General features: G+C 39.8%; 1 protein-coding gene across 50 annotated transcripts in view; it reads left to right on the forward strand.

Moving 5' to 3' along the window:
- SOX6 (SRY-box transcription factor 6) overlaps positions 1 to 27182 on the forward strand; it is a 647472-nt gene that overhangs the window by 558599 nt on the left and 61691 nt on the right. For all 50 annotated transcript variants that reach the window (XM_051833972.3, XM_089328236.1, XM_070073077.2 and 47 more), the window contains 2 exons: positions 3470 to 3653; positions 6940 to 7127. In XM_051833972.3, the coding sequence (XP_051689932.1) occupies positions 3470 to 3653; positions 6940 to 7127 (372 nt within the window). The remainder of the gene's footprint in view (positions 1 to 3469; positions 3654 to 6939; positions 7128 to 27182) is intronic.

Here is a 27182-nt window from a genome sequence, read left to right on the forward strand (position 1 = left end):
CGCCTGCTGCGCCGACACACCGGGTTCTAGTCCCGGTTGGGGCGCCGGATTCTGTCCTGGTTGCCCCTCTTCCAGGCCAGCTCTCTGCTGTGGCCAGGGAGTGCAGTGGAGGATGGCCCAAGTGCTTGGGCCCTGCACCCCATGGGAGACCAGGAGGAAGCACCTGGCTCCTGGCTCCCACCGCAATGCGCCTGCCATAGCGGCCACGTGGGGGGTGAACCAATGACAAAAGGAAGACCTTTCTCTCTCTCTCTCTCTCTCCCTCTCTCTCTCTCTCTCTCTCTCACTGTCTAATTCTGCCTGTCAAAAGAATAAAATAAAATAGAGTCCACAGAAAGATATTACCCCCTAGTGAGGCCAGATTATCCCTAAATTAATGGCTGTTGTGAAATAGCCTAACAAAGCTTAAAAGTAAGCCTAAAATATTAAATTATTCTGCATCTCAGAGTGAAGTCCACAAGTATTTAAATAAACAAATAAACGTCAGTAGCCAACAATGTAAACTTCACAATGTGTAGCATCCATTCAATGATTACCAGGACTGTAATGCAGCAAGAAAATATGAATAATGAGGAGAAAAATCAATCATAGAAACAGTGCCAAATCAGGAAAAAAAGCTATTACTATAGGAGAGCCAGAAGAGTGAGCCAGAAGAGCCAGAAGAGTGAGTCTGCTCCCTATAAAGCACTTAGAAAACTTGACAAAATTGATAAATGCAATCATTTCAGTGTTCTGAAGGTTGACCAAAGGCATATATATTCCGCTTTGTGTGATTATAGGCTGATGCTGTGTGAGAACAGTTTGCTTGGGAGTCCTGCCTAGAGTTATTCTCTCCCCTTTCTTCCAGTTTGGTTAGCACAAAGTTTCTTTTCAGCTAGAGCAGATATCTCTGCCCTCAGTAGAAAGGGATTTGCTTGATTGGGAGTTGGTAGGTGATATTCATGCATTGTTGGTAGAAGCACTAGTCATTGAATTACAAAAGAGGGTAATAAATTAGAGTATATTTGAAGGCAAAAAGATCTTACAAAACTGTATGTTCAAGGAGCTAGAAGAAAGCATAAGCATAGTAAAACAAGACATAGAAAACCTAAACTGAATGTCTGGAGATGAAAATTATAGTGTTTGAGATGAAAGAAACACGCTGGATAGGATTAACAATAGCCTAGACATTTCAGGAGAGATTGATGAGGTACTTCCATAGCACGGTGGGTTAAACCACTGATTATGACACCAGCATCCCATATGAGTGCTGGTTCAAGTTCCAGGTGCTCTGCTTCCCACCAAGCTCCCTGCTAGTGTACCTGCAAAAGAGGAAGATGGCCCAAGTGTTTGGGCCCTGACTACCATGTGGGAGACACAGATGGGGTTTCAGGTTCCTGGCTTCAGCATGGCCCAGTCCTAGCTGTTGGGGTCATTTGGGGACTGAACCAGTAGCTGGATCTTTCTGTCTCTCCCTCTCTCTCTGTAACTCTGACTTTCAAATAAATAAATAAATTCTTTTTTAAGAAAAGAAAAGATTAGTGAGCTTGAAGATACAGCAATAAAACTATCCAAAATGAAACATAGAAATGGGACTTGCCAGTCCTGTGGGACAACATCATATGATCTAATCGGTGCAGTTGGAGCCCTAGAAGGAGGAGTAAGGACCTGAAAACATTACGGATTTTATTAAAAATCTGACCTCATATATTGTAGAAGCTCAATGAATCCCAAATGAAACAAACATGAAGTAAACTAATTGAACACCTAACATATAAATCACTATTATTTAGATATGAGTGAAGAAAGAACAAAGGAAAGTAAATTGCAAGTAAGTACCGTTGGATAATTTTGACATTTGTAATGGATATAACCATGTTTTCTGAGAACATGTCCTAAACTAAATATAGATAAAAGTACATTGCAACATAGATATGTCAGATGGCCTATTTCTAACAAGACAAAAGATAAAAATAAAACATAAAATTCTAGAACCTTACTATGTTATCAGACAATTGACTTATTTTCTCTGATAGTTTAGTAGAAAGGGAGGCTGAGATTTGGAGTCCAATAAATGAGAATTCAAATTCTCTTCCTCTGTGTAAGGCCTTGGACAAGTAGTTCTTATCACTCTGACCTCCATTTTCCCATTTATAAATTTAGACTAGTGCTGCGAGCCCCGAAGTGTGGTGCTTAAGTGATCTCATAGATGCCTGTGTGAAAATGCATAGCACGGTGTTTGGCACATCACTGCCTCTCTGTGCATGTTTTGTTTCTTTCTTCTTTATGATCCTCCCTCCCTGCTAGTATTTCCTGGCATCTCCTTGTGCTTCCACTTAATCAGTGATATTGGTACTGAGAGAGACCTTACAGAGGTTCTAGTGTCAGGCTGTCTTTTTAACAATGAAGAAATTGGGCCCCAGTGACCTCATATGTTTACCAAGGAGAGAATGTCCTGTTACCAAATTATTGTATGTTTTAGACAATGATATTAAAAGTAAGGTCTCTGTTCCTCCTTAGAAGTAAAATGGGAGTTAACATTTGCTGCCAATTTTAGAACACAATAATGCTGATCTTGAAACGTTTAAATGAATGTGTTCATATTTCAACTAAACTTCCAGAATGGTAGGAGTGTTGTTATTGATATTTTATGGCAGGATAAATGAGACAAAATAGAGACAGGAGTTTAGCTTTCAAGATCTTGGCCAAACTGGAGTCACAAATCAGATATTTGAATACTGTGCTCTGTGCAGAGGACATGTGTCTTAAAATAGCAGTTCTGTAAATATATGTAGTAAGGAATATAGTGAGTTACATTTTAAACATGAAAAATAAATTGCATATAGCATAGTATGTAAAACATAATTATAATGTATGCTTATTCTTTTCAAGAATTAATTTTAAACATGAGTAGAGACCAGAATACAGACCATGAAGAGTACCCACACCCAGAAAGCCACATGGAAGCCAGGCTGTGGCATGCGGCTCCCTGGGCAGGAGCCCAGGGGATCAGAAAGCTTTCCATGTTTCCATTTTTAAAGTATTTTCTATTGTTTGATTTAAAATATATATTAAAAAATCAGCTGCAGACACTATTTATAGTTACAGGAACTTTTCAGAGAGAATAATACGAAAGCACTACAGAGCTGCTGGAAATTTTAAATAATTCTTTGTAAATGCCCTAGGTTAATTTAGATCCCTGAAAACACATTAGGAAATTAAGCTGTAATGTGAGCTAATTCAGATTTTAATTTGGCAAAAAGAATGATCCAACTACACAGTTAATGTAAATAGAAGCATAACACAGGGAAATTAATGAGGTTTCCTTCCATTGAATCTTCAAGGAGGTAGATAATTAGCTTCTTTTGTTATTATTGTAGGAGAATGTGGCATTGTCTCTGAGGTGTAAAATAACTGTGGCTTACTAAGTGATAATGTGCTTCATTTGTCTTTTTTTTTTTTAATAATTATTTATGTTAAACTCTTGTAGGATGAAGCTGCAGCACAGCCGCTGAATCTCTCATCCCGACCCAAGACAGCAGAGCCCGTAAAGTCCCCAACATCTCCCACCCAGAGCCTCTTCCCAGCCAGCAAAACCAGCCCTGTCAATCTGCCAAACAAAAGCAGCATCCCCAGCCCCATTGGAGGAAACTTGGGAAGAGGATCCTCTTTAGGTAAATGGAAAAGTCAACATTAGGAAGGGTCTGATGAATTAGGTTAAAGAAAGGACATCCGTTTAGTGACATCTGGTCCTTGTCACCCAAAGTTTCCCTCATAAAAGACAATACTGTTACATTTTTCACTGAAACATTATACAACTTAGTATTTGGGTGACCAGACGTTTCGGGGAAGGTCTTAATGCAAAGCCCACTGGGGTGGATGCTTTAGCTGATGATGACGTAGAGCCGATGAATCATAGACCTAGGGACTTCTGTGTCCTCTAACTGCTTTGCCTCTGAAGTAACTCCCCAAGGAACCAAGGACCCGAACTCAAAGCTGCCTGTCTAGAGTCTAAACTTTCTGTGAAATTGTATTTTTTCTTTTAGAAATGTAGGTAATTTCAACACCTCTTCCTGTATTCATTCAGCATCAGAACAAATATGAATGGCACACTTCAATGACATGCATTAAATGAAACTTATCTAGGAAGACATGTCATAATGCCGCTCTCCCTTGTTGCACTCCTCTATACTTTGCAAGGTATCTCCAAGGACTTTCCCATCCTTGTGTGAAAAGTGTCGCTCCCCCTCTTCGTGGAGGAACGACACAGGACCCTGCGCTGTTCTTTTGTCTGCTCGGCCCTCCCCGGGTTTGCTGCTGGTTCTTCCCGGGTTGGCTACCGTCCCTTCCACCTCCGTGGAAGGGCGGTTCCCCCTGCCACTTTCCCCACTTCCGTGGGGGAGTGGCACACCGCCGGCCGGCTCTCTCGGGGGCTGCTCAGGTGTTCCTTCAGATAGATGTTCCTGGTGCATGTTGTCTCTCTCCTCCTTTATAGTCCTCTTCCACCAATCCCAACTCTGCTACCCACACGCCGAGTACGCTGCTCTCCTCCAATCAGGAGCAGGTCCTGCTGTTTATTGGTTGAACTGGAGGCAGCTGTGTAGAAGCTGTTTGCTCCTCTCCCAGCGCCATATTGTGGGAGAGCAGATGCATAGAATAAGTCTTAATTCCAGTAACAGTCTAATCCGAGTTGCTCCCCACAAAAAGTATAGTATGGAAGAGAAAATATGGGCTTTGGGATGAGACAGCCTTGGACTCAGAGCTCTGTAACCTTGGAAAAATTACTTAATCCCTTAAAATTCAGTTTCCTAATCTCTGCAAGGAGAATGTTACCTAGTTTACATTATAAGTATTAAGGGAAAAAAATTCACATACAGTTCCTAGTACAGTGTACAACACTTAGAAGGCATGCAAATGGAAAGCGTTAGAAGGAATGAATACTGAAAAATTTGCATATATGTATCTGGAGTAAACAATAAATGTGAAAGCACCTGTCAGCATTACTGAATCCTGGAGCCTGCAATGCTTATTACAACAGATAAAATAATCTACACTTGTAGCCTACACTTAAAGTTTAAAATCCAGTCTTGCCTACTTTATTTCATTTGACTTCTCACAGTTACTCTAGTGAGTTAAGAGTGTTTTATCATGACTTTCATTGTGGTTCTTAGAGGAAGAATGACTTGCCCACAGCCCAGCTATTCATCGGCAGAACCAGGACTGGAGTGCAGGCCTTCTCACACACAACCCAGCAGTGAATCACAGCTGGAGTGTCTACTGAACAGTGCTGAGTCTCAATGAACCTTCTGATGATGAGATGTAGCATTTGAGACATTAGCTGCCCAGTGGCCTCTTGAATCAGGATGCCCCTTTCAGGGGAAGAGGTGATTCCACCCCAACCCAGTGGTGTCCATGCAGAAGAGAGAACTCCATCATTTATTATAACGCAGGAATTTGAAGAATATTCCTTGGCTAGACTTTTGGGAAGTTATGAAATAAGGGGGAAAAACTGCCATAAGGATAAATAATAGACTTCATCTTGAAATGGGACTCCTGTTTTCCACTTCTGAATTTTACTTGGGAAGCGTTTGTCTGGTATACTGAACATCATACTGTGATGACTATGTCACATCTTGCCATATAGAGTTTAAACCTCAGCAGAGCATATATTTTAGATCATGAGCTAGACATGGGCTGAAGCAACAGTACCCATGCTTGGTCAGCAGCCTTGTCCATATGATATTGGGTAGAAATAATATTTTTATCAAAATAACTCCAGAACAGATGATGTAGTTATATAGCCTAAAAAAGTAACTGACTTATAAAATAAAAAAATTTTCCATTGAATAACCTTGGGATTTTTCTCCTAAACTCAAATGCATATGCATAGGCATTGCACATATAGGGCATGAAGTGAGTTTGATTGTAGTTTGGTTTCCTCTGTCTCTTCTGTCTATGTGAAATACACACACACACACACACACACACACTATGAAATGCTCATACCAGGCCTCAAACAAATAGATTATGTTGAAATTGATCACAGCAGCTGAGATCTATCAGTCATCAAGTAATTGCGCCCTTTTTGTCTAAAATTGGAAAAACTTATCCAAATTATTCATTTTATCTACAGTAAAATACAGGTTATAGTTTCATCTTTAATTTTTCATCTGTGTTGCATAGGATGTCATGAAAGTAAATATTTATTCTCACTTTATTTGGAGCTTTGTATTTCTGTGAAAACCATTCCCACACACATAGCTTCCCTGTCATGATGATGGTGCTGCGAGCAGTGGGTGTGCGGGTTGGGGGTGGGGAAGGGGTTGTCATTCTCTTGGTAAACAACTGAGGCAACATGATGAGAAGAATGCTTCATTAACCAGCCAGCAACTGGGGAGTGGAGAGTCTGGTGTGTTCTTTCCCGCCCCCTCTCCCCTGCAGTGGATGTGTGAACACACAGATACAGATGTCACCAAAATATACATGTAGTCTCACAGATGTTTTTCTACTAGGCCAGAAGCAGCTTCCCTATATTAGCACACCAGCTATATTTGGAAAGCCTGGACAGATATTTCTGCCCCTTCTCCAACCTCATGCCCCTTCATCCCTGCCAGTTCCCCACCAAAGGGGCTAGATTGTGCACAGATTGTCTATATAACCAGAACAAATATCTCCCCTGAGTAGAGACACAGTTGGAATCTAGCAACTTTCAGCTGTGCAGAGGTAGGTGAACAGAACTCAGGTAGCCTGGAATACTGGAGTATCCTCCAAGGGAAAACAAAAGCCCAGTCCAGCTTACTTGCCCTGATTTTCTGTGAATAATATCCTACCATTGTCTCAGTAGCAAATGTGCCCCTTCCTGGCTTAGAGAACATAGCATTCTACAGGGCCATGGATAGTAGTGGTACTTTTCAAGGGTCTGATCTCACAAGCCTCTAATAATGCATCCTGTGTATGCAGATATTCTATCCAGTCTCAACTCCCCCGCCCTGTTTGGGGATCAGGATACAGTGATGAAAGCCATTCAGGAGGCTCGGAAGATGCGAGAACAGATCCAGCGGGAGCAACAGCAGCAGCAGCCGCATGGTGTTGATGGGAAGCTGTCTTCCATGAATAATATGGGGCTGAACAACTGCAGGAGTGAAAAGGTAAAACTTGCTTCCCTCCTTCACTGGATCTGCTGGAACAGAGATGGCCTGGCTCTCTCTCCTTTGGCTCTTTCCAGTTTCTCAAGTATCAATTTGCAGCTAAAGTTTTGGGCTTCAATCTTGAGAACTGTCCTGTATTTTATTTGAATTTGTCATGTATCACATTTAAACATTACTGCTGAGTAACAAATATACCCTTTCCCCCTCAGTGTGGGTTGCCTCCCAGGTACCCAACTAATCTGCTGATTGGTATGTCTATCTCTCATGTTCTGAGATATTTGGAAGTATCTTATAATAAAGGGGACTTATAATGTTATTGTACTATCAGAGTATTTAAAAAAAGTAGAAGCATATATGCTCTCAATAAAGTCTAATATATTGTGAATCACCATTAAATGTAGTAGTTAGCTCTCTAATCAACCAGGAGAGAAAACCAAGCAATACTTGCAAAATGTATTTGTTACTTTTTGATTCAGCGAATTATAGATCGAGTGCCTGTTCTATGATGGACTCTGTTGTAGGAGCTGGAAATATAGCAGTGAGTAAATCTGACAAAAATCCCTGCTTCTTCCACAGAGCTGACATCCTACTAGGAGAGCACAGGCAATGAAGAAAAAAACAATTAAGTACATAATGTAAAATCAGGAAGTGAATAAATAGCATGATAAAAAATAGAAGGAAGTTAGGGAGAGGGTAGTTAGGGGTTGTGATTTTAGATGGCGTAGGAAGGACTCTCTGAAGAAGTGACCTCTAGCAGAGTCCTGAATTAGACAATGGTGCAGGCTGTCTGAGGAGTGGGAAGAGGAGCATTCCCGGAAGTGTGGATGCCCAGACTGTAGGACCAGCAAAAAGGAGACTTGAGATGGCAGGAGTGTAATGGAAGGGGATGAAATAAAAGTGATAGCTCAGGGCAGATCATGTTAGACAGGGTGCTGGGCCCTGGAAAGCCTTGCATTTTATTCTGAATGATGGGAATCCCTAAATGGTTTTGTCCAGGGCATTGAGATGGGCTGATTTCTGCATAAAAAGATCATTCTGCCTACTGTGGAAGAATGGACCATAGAAGGCTAAGAATGGTTCTAGGAGACCAGTTGAGAAGCTATTGTAGTAGACTGGTTGGAAAAATCTGGTTATCTGATAGTGTGAAACATGCTATTTTTAAAAAAAGAGATAAAAATACTTTCCTAGTGCTAAATTGTGAGAGCTTTTTAAAAATCATTTTTAAACATAGGAATTATATAAGGACAAATGTGTGGCTTCTTGGGCAATGTCTAGGGTAACATTTTAGAGCAGATTTAAAAATATATTTCCATTCATACTTTGGTTCGGTAAAGTCTAAGAATATAACACAATGCAGCCACAGCCAAGAGCCTCCTCTTTGTTGCAGTACACGAATGCTGTGGTAGAGATGCCATGAATCAGAATAAAACTTGTAGTTTCCTCTGTTTCTAAAAGGAGTTTGAAAATAGTGTGTGCAAGAGGTCAAGAGGGAAGCCTGTGGTCACCTGTGCTGTTACTCAAACTTCTGAACATATCAGCATAATCAGAATGTTTGTTCTGTATTTGTTTCCTGTGTTTCCTTTACAAAAGGTATGATGATGAGATAGTCTGAGAATACGAGTTGCTGTAAGGAATGACTGCAAACTGGGTTGATGAAAACAATAGACACTTATTCTCTCACAGTTCTGGGGCCAGTCCCAAGCCAGGATGTCAGCAGGGTCATGAGCCCTCAGAAAGCTCGAGAGAATGCTCCCTTGCCTCTTCATAGCTTTGGATAGTTGCTAGAAATACTTGCCATCCCCTGGCTTACAGCTGTAGTAGTACAACTTCTGCCCCTTTCTTCCATAGTTGCTTTCCTTCTCTGTGTGTGTCTATGTGCCTCCAAATCTCCTTCTCCTTATTAGGATACCAGTCTTTGGATTTGGGGCCCAACCTAATCCTGTGTGACCTTGTTTTAGCTTTATTACATCTGCAAAGACTCTAGTTCCAAATAAGGTAACATTCACAGGTACCAACGATTAAGACTTCAACATACCCTTTTGGGGGTACAGTTCAACTCATTATAGGGATACAAAGCTGCTGCTTATACCAAACCAACCTCTCGCTTGACTCTTGATTGTTCCACTACACTCTTTGGCCATGACAAGCAACAGCTGGAGGGCAGGGGGCTGGGAAAGAGTGCATGGGAATGGGAGTACGATGGGACTCTCAAAGTATGTACGTGATCAAAGCCTTCACACAGATCCGGAAGCTTAGCTTTGAAAGAATGTTGACTTCCCAGAGCTAGTTTAGTAAAGAATTTGACTTTACCCTCAAATTGCACTACCCCAAGTTACTGATTTTAACATTATATATGCATATATAAAAGGGTGGTTGGTCTTTTGGTGCCTGTTAAGCCATTAACTTTTATATGCTTGGGATTAGTCATGTACATGCCAGTCAGTTTCTGCTCCATCATTAAATGCTCCTCTCCCACCAAGTGTTCCATCCCAGTTTAGAACCTTGGCAGCTGCCTTCCCAGACAGAGCCCCTCCAAGAGCTGCCTGAGTGGATGGCTCTGTAGAGTGTGGTTTGAGGACCACAGGAGAAGAAAAGCCTTGCTCTCAAACCTCTACCATTCTGCTGTTAGAAGTAAACATAGTCATTTTTTTAACCCAGAATACAGTCCTCTGCTCAGTGAAACCACTACAAAATAATAGCAAATTTAACCTTAATGTGAACAACTTCACAGGATCTTATTTTGTGCTATGTACAGATAGTAAGTGGGAAATTGTGCTAAAAACAAAAGACCAGAAACATGTACCGTCTCATGGTTTACAACTTTGCCAAGGGTTAATCCTAAATTTAGTTTGAGCATCATGTCATTGATTATTTTTTAATTTGGTATTTTAGATTTTATTTATTGATCTTCAAATGAAAGTCATCTATGATCACTGGTAATACTAATAACACTGAAAGGCATGTGGTGAAAGAGCTAATCACCCTCTTCACTCCTGTTAGCTCCATTAATTATTCACAAATCTTTGGGAAGTAGTAACAATCACTAGAAACTCAGAAATTTTCTGGGCATAGATAAGAAAGTATTAATAAGCTTAAAATATACATTCTTAATAGTAGTTACTCATCAGCTGTGTGATATTTGAGAAGCTGATTAACCTCTCTGAACCTTAATTTCTTCATCTGTAAAATGATTTAGATACAGTGATTTAGATCATAATGAAATATGTTATATGTGAATACACCTAGTTCAGTTCCTGGCACATAGTAGATACATCTTTGTGTTTCCCATGCCTTTAAACTAAACCATAGAGGCATGGCGCAGCAGGTAAAGCCACCATCTGCAGTGCCGGCATCCCATATGGGTGCCAGTTTTTGTCCTGGCTACTCCTCTTCCGATCCAGCTCTCTGCTATGGCCTGGGAAAGCAGTAGAAGATGGCTCAAGTCCTTTGGGCCCCTGCACCCACGTGGGAGACCCAGAGGAAGCTCCTGACTCCTGGCTTCGGATTGGCACAGCTCCAACTGTTGTGGCCAGTTGGGGAATGAACCAGCAGATGGAAGACCTCTCTCTCTCTCTCTCTCTCTCTCTCTCTCTCTCCCTCCCTCCCTCCCTCCCTCCCCCCCTTCTCTTTCTGTGTAGCTCTGACTTTCAAATAAATAAATAAATCCTTAAAAATAAATAAATAAACTAAACCATGGGTGATCCTTTAATGTATAGAATAAATAAAATACTCTACTCTTCTCTGCAGATGATAGGTTTCAGGACCTCTAGGTGATGCCTGTAACTGTAGATAGCACAAAACATAGACTATTTTTCACCATGCACAATCCTATGATAAAGTTTAATTTATGAATTAGGCACAGTATGAGATTAACAACAGCAATAATAAAATAGGGCAGTTAGAATATACTATAAGAAAAGCTATGTGCATATAGTCTCTCTCTCTCTCTCTCTCTCTCTCACACACACACACACACATACACATGCACATCTGATTTTACTGTAGTCATCTTCTTCTTGTGGTGGTATGACATGATTCAAAACCTGTATGAAAATGGAGAATGTGGGTACTGTGACATAGCATTAGCCTACTGTGTTTGGGTTATCTGAACATAAACACTGGGATATCCCAGCAGTTGATCTGATAACCAAGATAGATACTAAGTGACTAATGTATGGGTAGCATATATAGGGTGGATGTGATGGACAAAAGGATGATTTACGTCTGGGGTGGGATAGAGCAGAATTGTGTGAGATTTCATCACACTACTCTGTATGGTGTACAGTTTACAACTTAGAAATTGCTTTTTTCTGGAACTTTCAGCTCAATATTTCTGCATTATGGTTGACTTCAGGTAACTGAAAGTACAGAAAGTGAAACCACTGATAATGGGGTACTATTACATACTTTTTGTTGCTGCTATTCATATTTTTTTCTGTAAGGGTTCTGTTACATAGAGAGGAAGAAGCGAGTCTGTTTTCCCCGTGGTGGGCAGGACATTGCTCAGGTTCTCTTGCTTTCCCTAAGTGTGGATGTGTCCCCAGCCTTTTCTTGATGAAATTTGAGGGCTTGCTTGGCCTTGAAGATCTAGAGTTGCTTCAGGGTGTATCATTTGAATTGGAGGCAGAACTGGATCATGAAATTGGTATGCTTGATGACGCTGCTATAAGGAATACCATCAATTAGTTGGCTTAACCAGCAAAAACTTATTCTTGCAGTTCTGGAACCTGGGAATCCAAGATCTGAGTGCCAGCATGGTCAGTTTCTGGTGAGGGCCCTTTCCTTGATTTGTCCATAGTGACATTATTTTTGTATTCTCACATGGACGAGAAGCAGAGGTGTGATCCCTTCATCTTCTTATAACGTCCTATTCCCATCATGAGGACTCAACCCTCAGGACCTTAGCTAAGCCTAAACCTTTGCTTTCCAAAGGCCCACCTCCAATTACCATTGCACTGGGAATTAGGACTTTAATGTGGATGTTGAGGGAACGCAGTTCAGTGTGTAGAAACCTATATGTTGTTGACTTTGTATTATCATTTGGAGTTCAAGCTTAATTACTATTATCTCCAGGTTCTACATATTAATTTTAAATATTTCTCTTTGATTTTTCTTGATTCATTTGAGAATAAGAAGTCTGAGGTTTGAAATGATTGGATTTTATTTTGCTTTTGATGACATGGAGAAAGATGAGAGAGGAGGTTAAGATTGAAAAAATTAATCCAGACTTGATCTAAAACATATCACACTGAATACAAGTGAACCCATAAAGGAAAGATGCAAAGTGGTTAGTTACTACAGAACCAAGAAACTTTGATTTGAAGGGATTTGTTGTCTCAGAAGATAACTTTTTTAAAAGATTTGTTTGTTTATTTGAAAGTTAGAGAGAGGAAGAGACATGAAAAGAGAGAGAGAGAGAGATGTTCTATCTGCTGGTTCGCCGCTCCCCATATGGCAGCAATTGTTGGAACTGGACCAGCCCAAAAGCTGGGAGCCAGGAGCTTCTTTTGGGTCTCCTGCATGGACAGCAGGAGCTGAAACACTTGGGCCATCTTCTACTGCTTTCCCAGGTCATTAGCCAGCAGCTGGATTGGAAGTGGAGCAGCAGGACACAAACTGGTACCCATATGGGATGCTGGCATCACAGACAATGGCATAATCTGCCGCACCACAGCACTGGCCCCTCAAGATATAACTTTATAAGTTATTTTGTACACTGCAAAAGTCCATTATATTTAGGGATGTTGTATTCATAAGCCCTCCTTAACATGATCTCCCTCCTGAATAATGACACTGTTTTGAATATGTATTTTGTGATTCCACAGTCTTTTTGACTGGCTAGGCTTGATTTCTGTCCTTGCTCCTTAGATTAGTTTGCAATTGGAAGAATAAATTAAGGATGATGCTAAAGGACTCTGTGATGATAGCTTTGGCTCTCTTTAATCAAAATATCCATCTTAATTTTATGAGATTCCATGGGGTACTACTTTTCTTCTGAGGATCAGATTTTTCTTCTGAGTCAAAGAGGATAAGTATATAATGTGCAATAAGACTGGGAAATGGACTGTGACAAATTTATTTTATCTGTCTTCAAAATTATGTTTCCTTAAAGACCCATAAATTAGATTTGTAAATTTCTTCTTTGTAAGCCCTAATACCCTTTTTAGATAATTTTCACAGTGCTGCCATTATAGAACTTTATAATTTATTAGGCATACTTTTCATTCTCTTATTTGGATATTCTTTTTACATTAGTTTATTTATTTCAGAAACAGAGAGTGTGGGGAGAGATGCAGAGCCAGAGGGAGACGGAGAACTCTCCTCCTCTGATTCATTTCCCAAATGTCCACAGTCTGGCGCTGGGCGAGACTGAAGCCATGAGCCAGGAACTCAATCCAGATCTCCCTCATAGGTATCAAGAACCTAGTTATTTGAGCCATCCCAGCTCCCTCCCAGGATCTGCATTAGCAGAAAGCTGAAATTGAGAGCCAGAGCCAGGAATTGAACTGGGGCGCTCAGATGTGGGAAGTGGACTTCTTAAACACTAGGCCAAATGCCCTATTTTCATCCCTACTCTATATAAAGGAGCGTGGCACAGATTTGCGATCACTGGGGGCAGACCATTGATGGAGATTAGCATGTACATTTATTAGGGTGTGCACGTGGGATTGTCCCCTGAGGAACCGAGCAACGGAGACAGCAAAAGCCAAACTGGGCCACAGAGGAGGTCATGCTGTGATGCAATCTCAACTACGTGCTTGGGCAACTCTGCCAGGAGCTTTCAGGCTGCCATAGCAATTCAGAATTGTCCTAACGTGGGGCACGGGGCGAGCGTTCATACATTTGCAGCAGCAAGTCACTGGGTGATGGCAGCCCCGGGAAGATGACATGACTTTGGGTGAGACTCTTCAGCTGAGGCAACATTCAAGAGGGCCCACAGCTGATGGCTGGCTACCAACAGCGTTTCCAGCAGATGAGGGAAGAAATTTCCGAGTCCTGAAGGAGGATCCAAGGTGTGCAGCATGCTTTCCTCTGTAGCATGTCACATTTAACATTAGATGTACGTAAGACAGGTTTTGTACATGGCAGAAATGTGGCCAGACATTTACTACACAGCCATAGGAATGCTTCTGCCTTTATACCACATATAGGATCGCATAAGTGTCCATGTACATGTTTACCCGCGGTGTGTTTCACTTTATTGAATAAATCCTTCTTTTGACCCTTTAAAAATGAAACGTTGTTGACTTGTTCAGCCAGAACAGCACCAATGGAGATGTTCTGGTTGACTGTGTCATGGGGTGTTTAGGGTCTGTTGAATATATAGATTGTAGGGACAATAGACTGTATCGGCACCTTAGGAGCTGTTATGCTCCATCATGTCAACATAGCCTCTTCACACAGATTCTGAGTGCCCTGCTAGCAGAGGTCATAGTGACTGCCCTCGGTTTTAGTTTCCCACACCAAGAGTACCAGCCCTCTCAATTCCTGTCTGGGTACCAGTATAGTTAGATCATATTATAGGCTAATTGCTTACCAAACTTTGTTGTTTTTCCATCTCTACAATTGAGAGTATTTTAGGTATGACAGTTCACAGCATAATTTTAAGCAGACCACTTCTAAATATCCTCCAAGCTAAGAGCTAAGCTAAGGGCAGATGGCTGAGAGAGAGGCAAGGTAGGGAAGGCCTTCCTGATGAATGGGTCAGTGTTAAAGTGTGTTCTGTAACTTTTTTTACCTGACTTGGTGATCGGTTAGGGCACTTTCTTGATGAATATTAAGTGAGCCAGTATATCGATCACCTATGGACCACAAGTGCTCATAGACAAACATATTACACATTTATGTGCATGTGGCATGAGCTGCTGTTGCCCTCATCTTCTGAGAGTCTTTTGAGAAAGATGTTTGACCTCATCAGGTATCAACATGAGCTGTAATGGACACTGTTCTCACACACACACACACACACACACACACACACACGTCTACATATTGGTGGGATTAAAACTGTAAGGTGAAAGAACTGGAGGGAAAAGTACAGTTGATCCGGTGCAGTCCTTTCAGTTCACAGATAAGAAAGCTGAAGCTTAGTACAGAAAGGACCTACCCACAGTAACAGTGGATTTGTGGAAGGCGGGAATTAAACCCCAGCTTTCCTAATTTCTAGTTAATGACATTGCTACTTATGGAGAAGTTCCAGATTTGTTTACTAATTTCCTGTGATATCTTTAAACCTGTTACATACAAAGGTACTTTTTATCTTGGCAATGTCAACCCTTTGATTCAATAAGTCAGGGAATAAATCAACAACAACAACAACAAAATGAAGCAGAAACACACTGAGTCTCCTGCTTTCTCTTTACTTGACACCTGCCGTCAGATAGTGCATCCTTCCCTTCCATGATCTCCATTTGTTCAGGCTCTGGAACACTATCAGTCAGGAAATATGAGATTGAGTGATGTCGGTATAGACAACGAAACAAATGAGGTGTCTAGGTCAGGAGCTGTAATAGAATTAGAGCCCACCCAGTAGGTTAGAGGGAACATAGATGTTGGAGTTGACTCATCTTGGGTCTCAGTCTTCCCTATGCTATTTTCTGCGTTACTTGTGTAAATTACTTACCCTTTCTGAGTCTCCATGACCATATCTATAAAATAGAGAATAAGTATCTTTTCTTTGAAAGGTTGTTTTGGAGAAAAGCCTATGTAAAACACACATCTTGCAGGAGATACTCAGTTAATATCAGTTTCTTTCTTTAAGATCTCAGGCAGCTTGTCAAATCTGTTGTTAATTTAGTTACTTTCTTTCTCTTAGATACTCTCCAGTTGTGAATGGGTCAACTTTTCATTCCTTAGGACCATGGTATTTTAAGATACAGTGAAGACTAATAAGATGCTAACAGGCAGCTTCTTACAAAATTAAAAAAAAAAATTTTTTTTCTAATTTATTCTTTGAGTAATATATATACAAGTTATCTATAGGTTCTGATTATACGCAACATGATAATAAAATCTCAGATTTGATTATGTAAGTGTACTAGGGGACTTTTGTCCCTACTAATTTTTGTATTCTTTAATATAATCCCACAAAATCAGAATTTCAGTCTATGATTTTTGAAAATACTTGACCTGGTGCATGATACCTATATATGACTACATTTTTCATACCAAAATGATTTTTTTTCAATCAAACAAATAGGGATATAATGATGCAATTGGTGAGGCACGCTGTAAATTTGTTTTTATTTATTCAAAAAGCCATTGCTCATGTTGTGCGAGTATAGATTCTTGATCCTCACCCATACTTTGCAAAATTACGAGAATAGCGCATCAGCATTACACTGAATTAGTACTGCCCCCTCTTATTGGAAAAGAAAAGCATACTGGACATTTTCTGTCTCACGTTGTCAATTGCTATAGCTCCTTGTTATTTATACAATTGACTCAGATATTCATTGTTGCATGACAGGATACATTTAGACAGAAGATCAATATAGCCATATAACAATAAGTGAAAGGGGGCTGGGAGCAAATTATTTAGCAAAGTGTGTTTGGAATGAATGAGCTCCTTACATAGATCACAGACTAGTGAGGTTTTGTGGTTTTCAAAGGTGAATGTAGTACTCATTAATCAAGATTGTCATTTTTATGAGTAGGTGACCAATGTATTTAGTTGCCTTGTCATTCTGTTCCCAAAATAACAACTTACATTGTGAAGGGTGTGGAACATACTAGAGATTTTTACAATATGGGCACAAATTCTAAGTCTCCTCTTTTAAAAGCAGTAGTCATCAGTTTTTTTAAAAAGCATTTCTGTAGTACTTTTCATATTGTGACAAAAATATTTTTATAATACTTCAGTGCTTCAAAAATGTCATTACATATCTGATCTCTCTTGAACCTTTCCAAATTTGTGTGTATATGTAATACTATCCCCGTGTCACAGATGAGGAAACTAATAGTGCCTCCGGATCACTTCACTCCAGCATCACCTCTCTCCATTGTCTCATGGGTTCCCTATATCTCTGTAAAATCGATAAGGGCAATTTTAATTAATATCTGAAACAAAACACACATTGAATTCCAAACTCAATTTTAATGGAGCAAATGCTAAAATCATGAGCTGAAGAAGTCTACCTAGATAAACTTGTGTGTGCTTCATTTGTAATTCTGTGAAATGAATAGCCACACTTAGACATGTGATGGTGTTTTTCTAAAAGAACATACACAGATCAGAAATGCTATAAATTATCTTTTAAAAAAAGAGCAATGTGAGTTTTATTAGTGTTGGATTTTTCATTTGGGCCAATAACATTGGGAAACTACCCAGTGTTCTATGTAGGCTCCTGGCTGCATGCAGTCATTAAGTTCTTTCTATTTCTGTTGTCAGGACTACTTGATTGGTTGCCTAGCTACTAGTTAAGGCCTAATTCATAAAAAACAACAAACTTGTCTGGTTGTTTCATTCTCTGCACTTTAAATGGAAATAATGGTGAGAATTAATATAGATTTATAAGGTTCAGGACACTTCCTAAGGATTGGGATAAGGGGCGAGAGCAAATATGAAGCTTTTAGTTTTGTTTACATGTGTTTCAAGTCAAAAGGACATGCCCAGTTAATGTATCTCACAATGTAGTTAAAATTCAACACATCCCATTAATAATTTTGCATTCATTTTTGGAAGAGTTGTTGGTTTGGGCATGTATGGAGCAGATTTACTAATTATAAGGATTTTACAGACTTAACCGCTCACTGTGGTAAGCACTTTCTAATCCCTAATCCTTCTAGATCTAATCTCTTCTAGATCTAATCTTTTAATCCTTCTAGACCAGCTGTTCTTAACTTTCTGATCTTAGGGCCCTTTTATACTCTTAAAAATTATTAAGACTCAAAAAACTTTTAATTTCTTTGGGAAAAAGCTATCAATATTTAGAATATTGGTTATTAAAACAAATATTGAAAGTATTTATTTAAAAATAATAATCCCATTTGAAGCTTATACAAATAACAGTTTTGAGTATTAACTCTATTTTTCAAACTGGAAAAAAAGCAGAAAAATGTCTTTGTTTTATATTTTTACAAATCTCTTGAATATCTAACTCACTATAAGACAGTTTCTCTGCTTTTGTATTCAATGAAATAGGCAAATGATATCTTAGTATTATTATGAAAATATTTTTGATCTAATGGAAGTGTCATTGAGACTGTTGGGGGGAGATACTTTGGGTTTATGCTATTGCAGATGATGCACTACATACATGTATATAAAATGTTTTAATTATAGTCACCTTAGCTTTAATAGCATTGTTCCCCAATCAAACATTATAAATGTTTAGACATAGCTAGTGGTTTTATTATAGTTGAATTAAGTGACAAGTCAGTTAATAAAATTATATTACTTATATTTATACCTGGCCTTGATGCAAAAAGAATTTGGGGTGGTTGGCAGTGATAGAGTAAAACAACATAAAACCTAAATAGAGAAGAGATAGTAGGAAAGAAAAATTAAGAAGAGGAAAGTGAGGTAAGTAAGGTAAAGTAGAGATAGGATGAGTGCACATATTTGCATAATTGCAAATAGGAAGCCACAGACTGGACTGTGGGCTTCATGGTTACCAGGCAAAAAGGCAATGTATGACAAGATCCAGAGTATTTCTATTATACAAACAAAATTGCTTCTCAAGAGAAACATGGGTTTTGTTTTATAGTTCCTCAAACAAGCTTCAGACATACCTAAGGAATGTTCCTACAATAGTTGGTTCTAGAATGCTGATAATTTTGCAGGCCTATTTCTTTTTTTTTTTTTAATTTTTTTTTATTTTTTATTTTTTTGACAGGCAGAGTGGACAGTGAGAGAGAGAGACAGAGAGAAAGGTCTTCCTTTTTTGCCATTGGTTCACCCTCCAATGGCCGCCGCGGCTGGCGCGCTGCGGCCAGTGCACCGCGTTGATCCAATGGCAGGAGCCAGGTACTTATCCTGGTCTCCCATGGGGTGCAGGAACCAAGGACTTGGGCCATCCTCCACTGCACTCCCTGGCCACAGCAGAGAGCTGGCCTGGAAGAGGGGCAACCGGGACAGAATCCGGCACCCCGACCGGGACTAGAACCCGGTGTGCCGGTGCCACAAGGCGGAGGATTAGCCTAGTGAGCCGCAGCGCCAGCAGGGCTGTTTCTTAACAAACCTCTTTGATTTGTCTTTATTATTGTTATCATTGTTTTTTTAATTTGAAAGTCAGAATTACAGAAAGAGAGATCTTCCATCCGTTGGTTTACTCCCCAGATGGCTGCAACAGCCAGGACTGGGCCAGCTGAAGCCAGGAGCCTGGAGCTTCTTCCAGGTCTCCCATGTTGGTGACAGTGGCCCAAGGACTAGGCCATCTTCATCTGCTTTTCCCAGGCCATCATCAGGGAGCTGGATCTGGAAGTGGAGCAGCTGGGATTCCATGCGATGCCCAGATAGAATGCCAGTGTCACAGGTGGCAGCTTTACCTGCTAGACTGCAAGACCAGCCCCTCATTTATCTTTTAAATCTATTTTAACCTAGCTTTTTTGCCTTAATTTGGTTAATGTGACTGACTCTGCCTTCTTCCATTCTTTATCCCACAGCCATACTCTGCCCTCCCCCAGTCCCTTCTATTTTTATTAAGTACTTACTTTATGTGTACAAAGCAGAGTATTGGACATGTGAGGTCAAAACATAACCAGAGTTCAATCCTGCCTTTACCACTTTTTTAGTTAATACCTCAAAGAGTCAGTTTCTTTCTCTGTAAAAGTGTCCTGATTTGAGAATTAAATGATGCAATATCAAACTTCCTTATAAACTATCTTACACACATATCAGGCCTTTAACAAATGTTTCCTCCCTTCCTCCCTCTTTCTCTCTTCCCTTCCTTTCATTTCTTTCTTTCCCCTCTTTTTCCCACTTCCTTCCTAGCTTTTGCCTTCAGGTGACTGAGGTTGTGAATAAGAGCCACGGCTTTGGAATTGGGCTGTGTACAACATCTCCCTCTAAGAAATGGTGTCATAGTCCATAGCTTCTCTGCACAAGGGTTTGTTGCAATGATTCATAAAGGCATCCATGTGAGGGGCCTCATTCAGTAGCTGGCATGTGATTGATGGCACAGCAGGCTTGAACATGCCACTACCATGTGTAGCGTAAGGTTTATCTTTGTAGCGAGTTGTGAGCCGTTGGAGATGCCTGTGGTTGGACATATTTAATCTGAACTACATTTTAAGAAGAGTCGTGTTATCTGTTTAAATAGAAGATAGCAGAGACCTTCAGAGAAGCGTGGAAGAGTGAAGAGTGTGTGTTTTAGACTTGGAGTGAACCAGACTTTAGATTCTGCTTGCAGGACTCCCTAGCGTCTCCTCAGCCATGGTTACTCACACTGGTTCCCTTGAAGCCAGAAGCCTAGGACCAAGCCTTTAAAGAAGACCATTCTCCTCTTCTGTAGGATTTCCAAGACATTTCTGTAGGCAGGCCTCCATTTAGATTTTATTTGAATCTCCCTTGGATTCTTTTCCATACCTATCCTTCCTGAGTTTAGAGCTCGTCTTGCTGTCATAGAAGGATATTTCCAGTGAAAAGGCAACCAATATATAGAGAAAGGATGTATCACAAATTTAGTGACAAGTTCCTTAACGCTGTATTACATTCCATCAGGAAATCAATAAAGTATTCCTTAAGAATTTTCAACCTCCAAATTAAATCAGTTCTACCCAGATGGTCCTTAGAATACACTAAGCAATTTTTAAATATCTCAGTTAAATATCTCATAAAAGAATCAAAGTATGCATTGTGAGGATTTTTTCTGTTATTTTAAAAAGCACACATTAAAATATATATAGCTACAATTATCATTGCAACAAAATATTAAATTTGAAGTCATTTGATGGTGAACAAAATTTTATGGATAAGACTGTGACTATTTAAATAAAAAATCATGTTTTCAAAATCTTCGGAAAACTTGAACATTTTAAAGTTGCATTCAATTTAAAACAACCTGAGGAAGACTGAGTAGATTCTGAACTTTTTGCTAAGTTTTCACAAAGCTTCTTGAGACAATAAAAACTACCTTTTAAATCTAACAGAAAAAAATTGTCTAAATTCTCGTTTCTAGACTTCTAGAGGAACATGATCTACTACATGAAAACACAGGCAGCTTCATTGTGTGCGTGGGCAGCTAAGTCCCCGTGGATTCCGGGGAGGCAGAGGGAGGAGCTCTGCTTCAACCCACCTGCACTTTCTGCAGATGCTAGTGTCCCATCCCGGGATTGCAGCTTCAGCTGACCCTGGAATTTTCCTTGGGAACCTTTGCCTGGGGGTTAGGAGTCTGTTCTGCGAGCTTTCCACAAAGCTCTTCATCAGCTGTTGTTCTCTCAGAAGCCTAAGTACGCTGCATTTTCTCTAGTTCAGTAATGACTGATATTTTCCCCTCAGAGACATGAAGCTGTGAACTTTATCATTTTTCACAAAAGGATGGTAAAAATTCATGTAATCTGCATTCTCCCAACAGAAACACCATCACGTAGCACTTCCTCAGTCCATCACAGTGCAAGAATAGTTGAGTAAGAACTAACAGAGCCTCTACAAATCATGTAGTACTGCCTTTTTTTTCATAGGTGAGGAGACGGAAGCACAGAGGGTGTGACTGCCCAGATCTCACCTCAAGGTCTCAGGGACACTGGGACCAGACCCTGTTCTTGCTGGCACTCGATATCGTGTGCTTTTCTAGATTCTAGGCTGTTGTCCACATAATCCCAAGATGCTTATGGTCTCAAAGTGCCAGATTCAGTCTTGGTGCTGTTTGTATATATGGTTATATTTTAAAATCCTTGCCAACAGTGATACCCAGTACAGTATATGTTGTGTATGGTAACTAATCAGAGTATATGGGTAAATGGAACATTTCATTTTCCTGATGTGCCTGGCACTTAGGAGGCTGTCAATATAATGTTAACTGATTTAAGCTGCTACCAGAAAAAGAAGATTTTGCACTTACACTTTATATAAAATTTTAGTTCCTGATGCCTCAAAATTTTTAAAGATTTGCTTACCCTCACAGCAGTAGATGAATTGGATAATGTTTTTACTCTTTCTTTTCCAAAGCAGCTTTCTTTGTAGGTTGCAGTTTCAAGAACATGGTAATAATAATCCTCCTCACTAAGATGTCAGTGTTTTTGTTTGCAGAGCAGGTTTTTTTTTTTTTTTTTTTTTTTTTTTTTTTTTACATTTATTAGCTATACTCAATCTTAGCTGTCCTTAAAAGTAGAATTTTTACCATTGCTCTTTTACTCCACAAGATGAGGTTCAGACAGCTCAGATCACTTGCTTCAACACATGGAGTGTTCAAGTTGAGGCTCTTCCAAGTCCCCATTTTCAAGATTCCACCATCACAGGAAGACTTCATCTTCCTTGCCAGCTCCAATGTCTGCCTGTGGTTCCTGAATGGAAGTCACAGACCACACATCAGTGATGGCTCTTTGTGGATGTGCTGTGTGTATGTGCATCCCTGTGAGTGGGCAAGTATATATTTCTCATTGTGTATATTGATCTGTGTGTGAGTCTGTCTGTCTGTATGGGGCTACTCTGCGTGAGAGTGTGTCTGTCCATAAGTGTTTCTGTCAGTGGGAGTGGATGTCTGTTGTATGTATATCTTCCTGACTGGGTTCATCTGTGAGTGAGTCTGTATACTTGCCAGTTTCTCTTTGTGTCTTCGTGTTTATGTTTATCTCTGTGTCTGTCTCTCTAGGTTTGTGTGTCTGTAGATACAGGTCTACATCTCTGTCTGAATCTATATGCCGCTCTGCCTGCCTGCCAACTTAGATGTGTATGTGTCTTTCTTAAGAAGTCTCTGCAAACATACTACACATTCTACTTGTGGTTTTAGCTATTGATATCCTTAATTATTTTCATTTTCAGCTAGTAAGCCTTTGCTCTGCATATGGAGAGTGTACATGAAAACTCTGCACACGTATCTATTCTTTCCATCACTGCTTGCCTCTCTTCATTGTCTTAAATCTGATGGTCAAAAATGTGCCATTGGGAGCACTCTGGATAAGTTCACTTTTAGCTGAGTTCCAGTTCGCAAATCTTCAACATTTACTATTAAGATTAGGATTTCTTAAAGTGCTGTCTTCCCACTATGGATAGAAATACTTACTTTTATATTTGGTGCAACCCTATTTTTCCCTTTATATCTTTTTCCAAATGATGTCAACAGCATTGGTTTTGAAGTGATACAGAGTGTTTTGTAAAGTGTATTAAACAGTAGCCTTAGTTCTTGTATCTTTGTGAGCTAAAAGATTTCCCTGTAGTTCTCAATGTAGAAGATCACTCTAAGATGTTCTCTCTCTCACGATGAGGATAAGTATAATTTTCATGAAAAGAAAAGCCACAAATTTGAGGTCTTCTTGCATATATTAATCTTGCTTTCCCATCTGTAAAGTGGAGATAAGAAGGCAATCCTCATCTATGAAGGAAAAATTTAGTGAACTCTTACATTTAAAAAATCACATTGTTTTATATCAGATCTTTCTGTTCTTTTAAGAACATGAGACCACTGATCTTAATAGCATTCCTGCAATAGAGGTTGGCAGCAATTTAAAGTTTTGTGTCCTAGACCATTGATTGGATTGCTATGGAATGATTTCCCCAAGTCTAAGCAAGCATTTTGCATGGAAGAAAGAGCAGGACCCACCTAAATCAGTCATTTCTAGTCTAGATCTGAGCCTCACTGCCCAATTAATGATCTTTTTACTTCAACAACACGTGTCACCAGCTGTGTCATCTGGGGCCTCTTAACTTTTTTTTCTGCCTCTATTCTCTCATTTGGAAGGCAGAAATGATGAATATATGGTTCAAGGCTGTGGAAACATTTACATAAGATAATGTGTGTGAAGTTAGGTAGATTTTTCTGGCTTCCTTCTTGTTGTTTACAGCCATATGACATCACAGGGCACTAGGAAGGAAGTACTCACCGTATGATGTACAGGGCTGTGTTGGAATTCAGAGAAATATTGACTAATCCCTTTCTGTCTTGAAAGAGAGTGTAGACTTGTTTGGAAGACAAGATAGATAACTAAAAGGGAACCAGACAATAAAGGGTCCAAGTGTCAAATCTGAGTGAGATGAGATGTAATAGCAGTTAGGCTCATCCAGACACAGGAGACCCTCTGATCCATGACTGGAAGGAAAGAGAAGCTCTGTGGGACAGGCAGAGGAGAGTATGCAGGTGGAGCCCCAGCATGGGTAGAATGGGAGATGTCCCCAGCATGGGTAGAATGGGAGATGTGTCCCTTCACACAGGGATCATGGCTGCAGGACAGTTCCATGAGGAAAGAAGAGAGCTCTGAGTTACAGAGGGGCAGGGTTCAGAGGATAGAAGTCTCAAATGTCTGGCTAGGAAATTTAATCCAGGGGTCGGCGCTGTGGCTTGGTGGGTTAAAGCCCCAGCCTGCAGCACCAGCATCCCATATTGTGCTGGTTCAAGTCCTGGCTGCTCCACTTCTGATCCACTTCCCTGCTAGTATGCCTGGGAGGACAGTGGAGGGTGGCCCAAGGGCTTGTGCCCCTGTAACCCATGTAGTAGACCCAGAAGAAGCTCCTGGCTCCTGGCTTCAGCCTGGCCTAGCCCCAGCCCCAGCTATTGCAGTCATTTGGGGAGTGAACCAGCAGATAGAAGACTTCTCTCTCTCTCTTTGTCTCTCTCTCTACCATATCCCTCTCTCTACCATAATGATGAATAAGGTAAATTATGTACATTTCTACACTAAATAAGCTTTCTGAAAGTCAGCCTGTTATATTGCAACTATTGAAGCAACTAATACTTTTATACAGAAAACTTAATTAATTTTCACAAAAATCCCATGAGGTGAGATTACTGTTATCTGTTATCCCCTCCCCTATTACAAATTAAAAACAAAAACAAAAACAAAAACAAAAACAAAAACAAAACATAGACCCCATGCAGGTGATCTAGGCTCAAACACCAGCTCTTCTGTGTGTGGGGCTTGCAGCCTCTCCTAGCCCACACTGTTGCCATTACTAGTAACCTAGAGGAGGAGCCCATGTCTTACCCTTTGCTGCTCCCCTAACACTGGACCTGAAATGCCAGCTTATCATTCACTGATCGAGTGCTTACGAGCAGAGACCAGACTTTGCAAGAAGTAGTTTCTGTGTGGACAAAAAATTATTTAATCTGAGTCTGATCTGTGCCTTTGAGTATTTCTGGTCTTCCTCAGACAGAAGAAATTCACATAATAGGAGAGTTACTTGCTGCTCTTTTGGTCATCACCTTTGCTATGGAAAGTAAAATGTTGATGATATAAATTTTAATATCAGTTTTGTTTAACCAGTAGAAAAACAGATTCCATCTGTTTTTTTGGGTTTTGTTCTCTTTTGTGTCAAATATATGCAATAGAGTTAGATAAGAGTTATACTCCTCAAACATCTGTTACTTATGCAGTTGTTATAGTCATGGTCTTCTTTGCTTAAGTCATTAATTGCTTTGAAGGTATCATTACACACTCTACAGAGATTTAAAAATCCTGCTCATTCTAATGTTCTCATTAGAAGTTATTTGTTCTACAAGTTACTTAATTTTTTTCTTGAGACTATAAAAATCCATTTCCACTAACCCTCTTTTGGACAATCCTTGGGTCTGAGTGAACAATCTGTGTGGCTCATACTCTGCTCAGCTGATTTTCCAGGGTTCTCCTTGTCTAGGCAGGAGTTGGAAAGGACAAGGACAGCAGCACTCCGAGCTTTAGGAATAAACGAGTGTTTGTTTATTGATGGTCCAGTACCAGAGCCCTTGGAGTCGTTGCTTTCATTTGAATTAGAAAATTTAATCGGTGGTCTAAGCACATTTCTAGTTCTGCAGGAAAAATTAATTTAGTTCCATTGAAACATTTGCTTTTAGGCCAGGAATTCAGTCCAAAAAGAAAGAAAGGGAGAAAGGGAATATCATTATATTTTGAGAATTGTATCTGTGAAGTACATTGAACTTGTTCTCTCAGTATTAATATCACATTAACATGAAAGAAATAAAGTAAAAATAATAAAAAATGTGTTGTTACTTAGTTCCCAAATTTGAATTACTGATTTCTGATTTGTGAACTTAATCATAAATTTAATTGCCATGCTATTATTGTCTTGATCTTTAAATTGTTTATTGAAACATAAAGCTCAAGATTGATTTCTGAGTTTTTGAGACATATAGTACAGTGTCTACACTCATTGTTATAGCCTATATTACACTATGTTTCAATTTTTAGTTTGTGATGTGGCAATGACAAACCTTTTTAAAAATATAATAACAAAAACTCCACCCAATATACATTATAACTGGACAGTATTTCGAGTTTGTGCTAGTTAAGGTCAGTTGTGACGAGCAGGTGGTTTTTGTATTTATTTCTTTATTTTTGCCCTTTGTAGACACTGTGGTGGGGAGTTATGAGCCCTTGCATTCGTCTTCTCTGTTTGCACACTGATGACAAACGGCTGATACGTCGAGAGTTCCTATCTCATTTACATCACATGCATAATGTGCTCTATCTGGGATATCAGCTTCTCTGGGTTGGCAATACTGCCTAACACCTCAGTGATCAGCACATTTTTCGAGACTGTAATAATCAGAAGAATGTAGCAGTGATGTGGGAACAAGAGGAAATAGCATCGCATAATGATGTACCCTGCATTGTTCTGTTGTCATCCCTTCTAACCAGTTTGGTTTCCCTTGGAACCTAACAAAGAGGTCATGAATTTCATAGAATAAAAACATGGGAACTGGATGCAAAAAAAGAGGCATTTCTGAGCTCCAAATTGAGAGAAAAAGGGAAATAGTGACTGCATAGGGAACTAACTGCCCTGGAAGCTTAGTGGAGCTATGCATATGCTTATGTAATCTTCAAAGAGGATGTACAGCTTTTTACAAATCTATCTAGCTTCATTTCGTCTCAAGTAAGCATGCAGATACCACAAAGGGGGAAAAAAAAACAAACAGAAAAAAATCATATAGGAAATAAACTAAATCTTCAAAAATATGGAAAACA

This window comes from Oryctolagus cuniculus, chromosome 1 (genome assembly GCF_051225735.1).
Source record: "Oryctolagus cuniculus isolate XC-2025 breed Fujian yellow rabbit chromosome 1, ASM5122573v1, whole genome shotgun sequence".
In the NCBI taxonomy this organism is placed as follows: Eukaryota; Metazoa; Chordata; class Mammalia; order Lagomorpha; family Leporidae; genus Oryctolagus; species Oryctolagus cuniculus.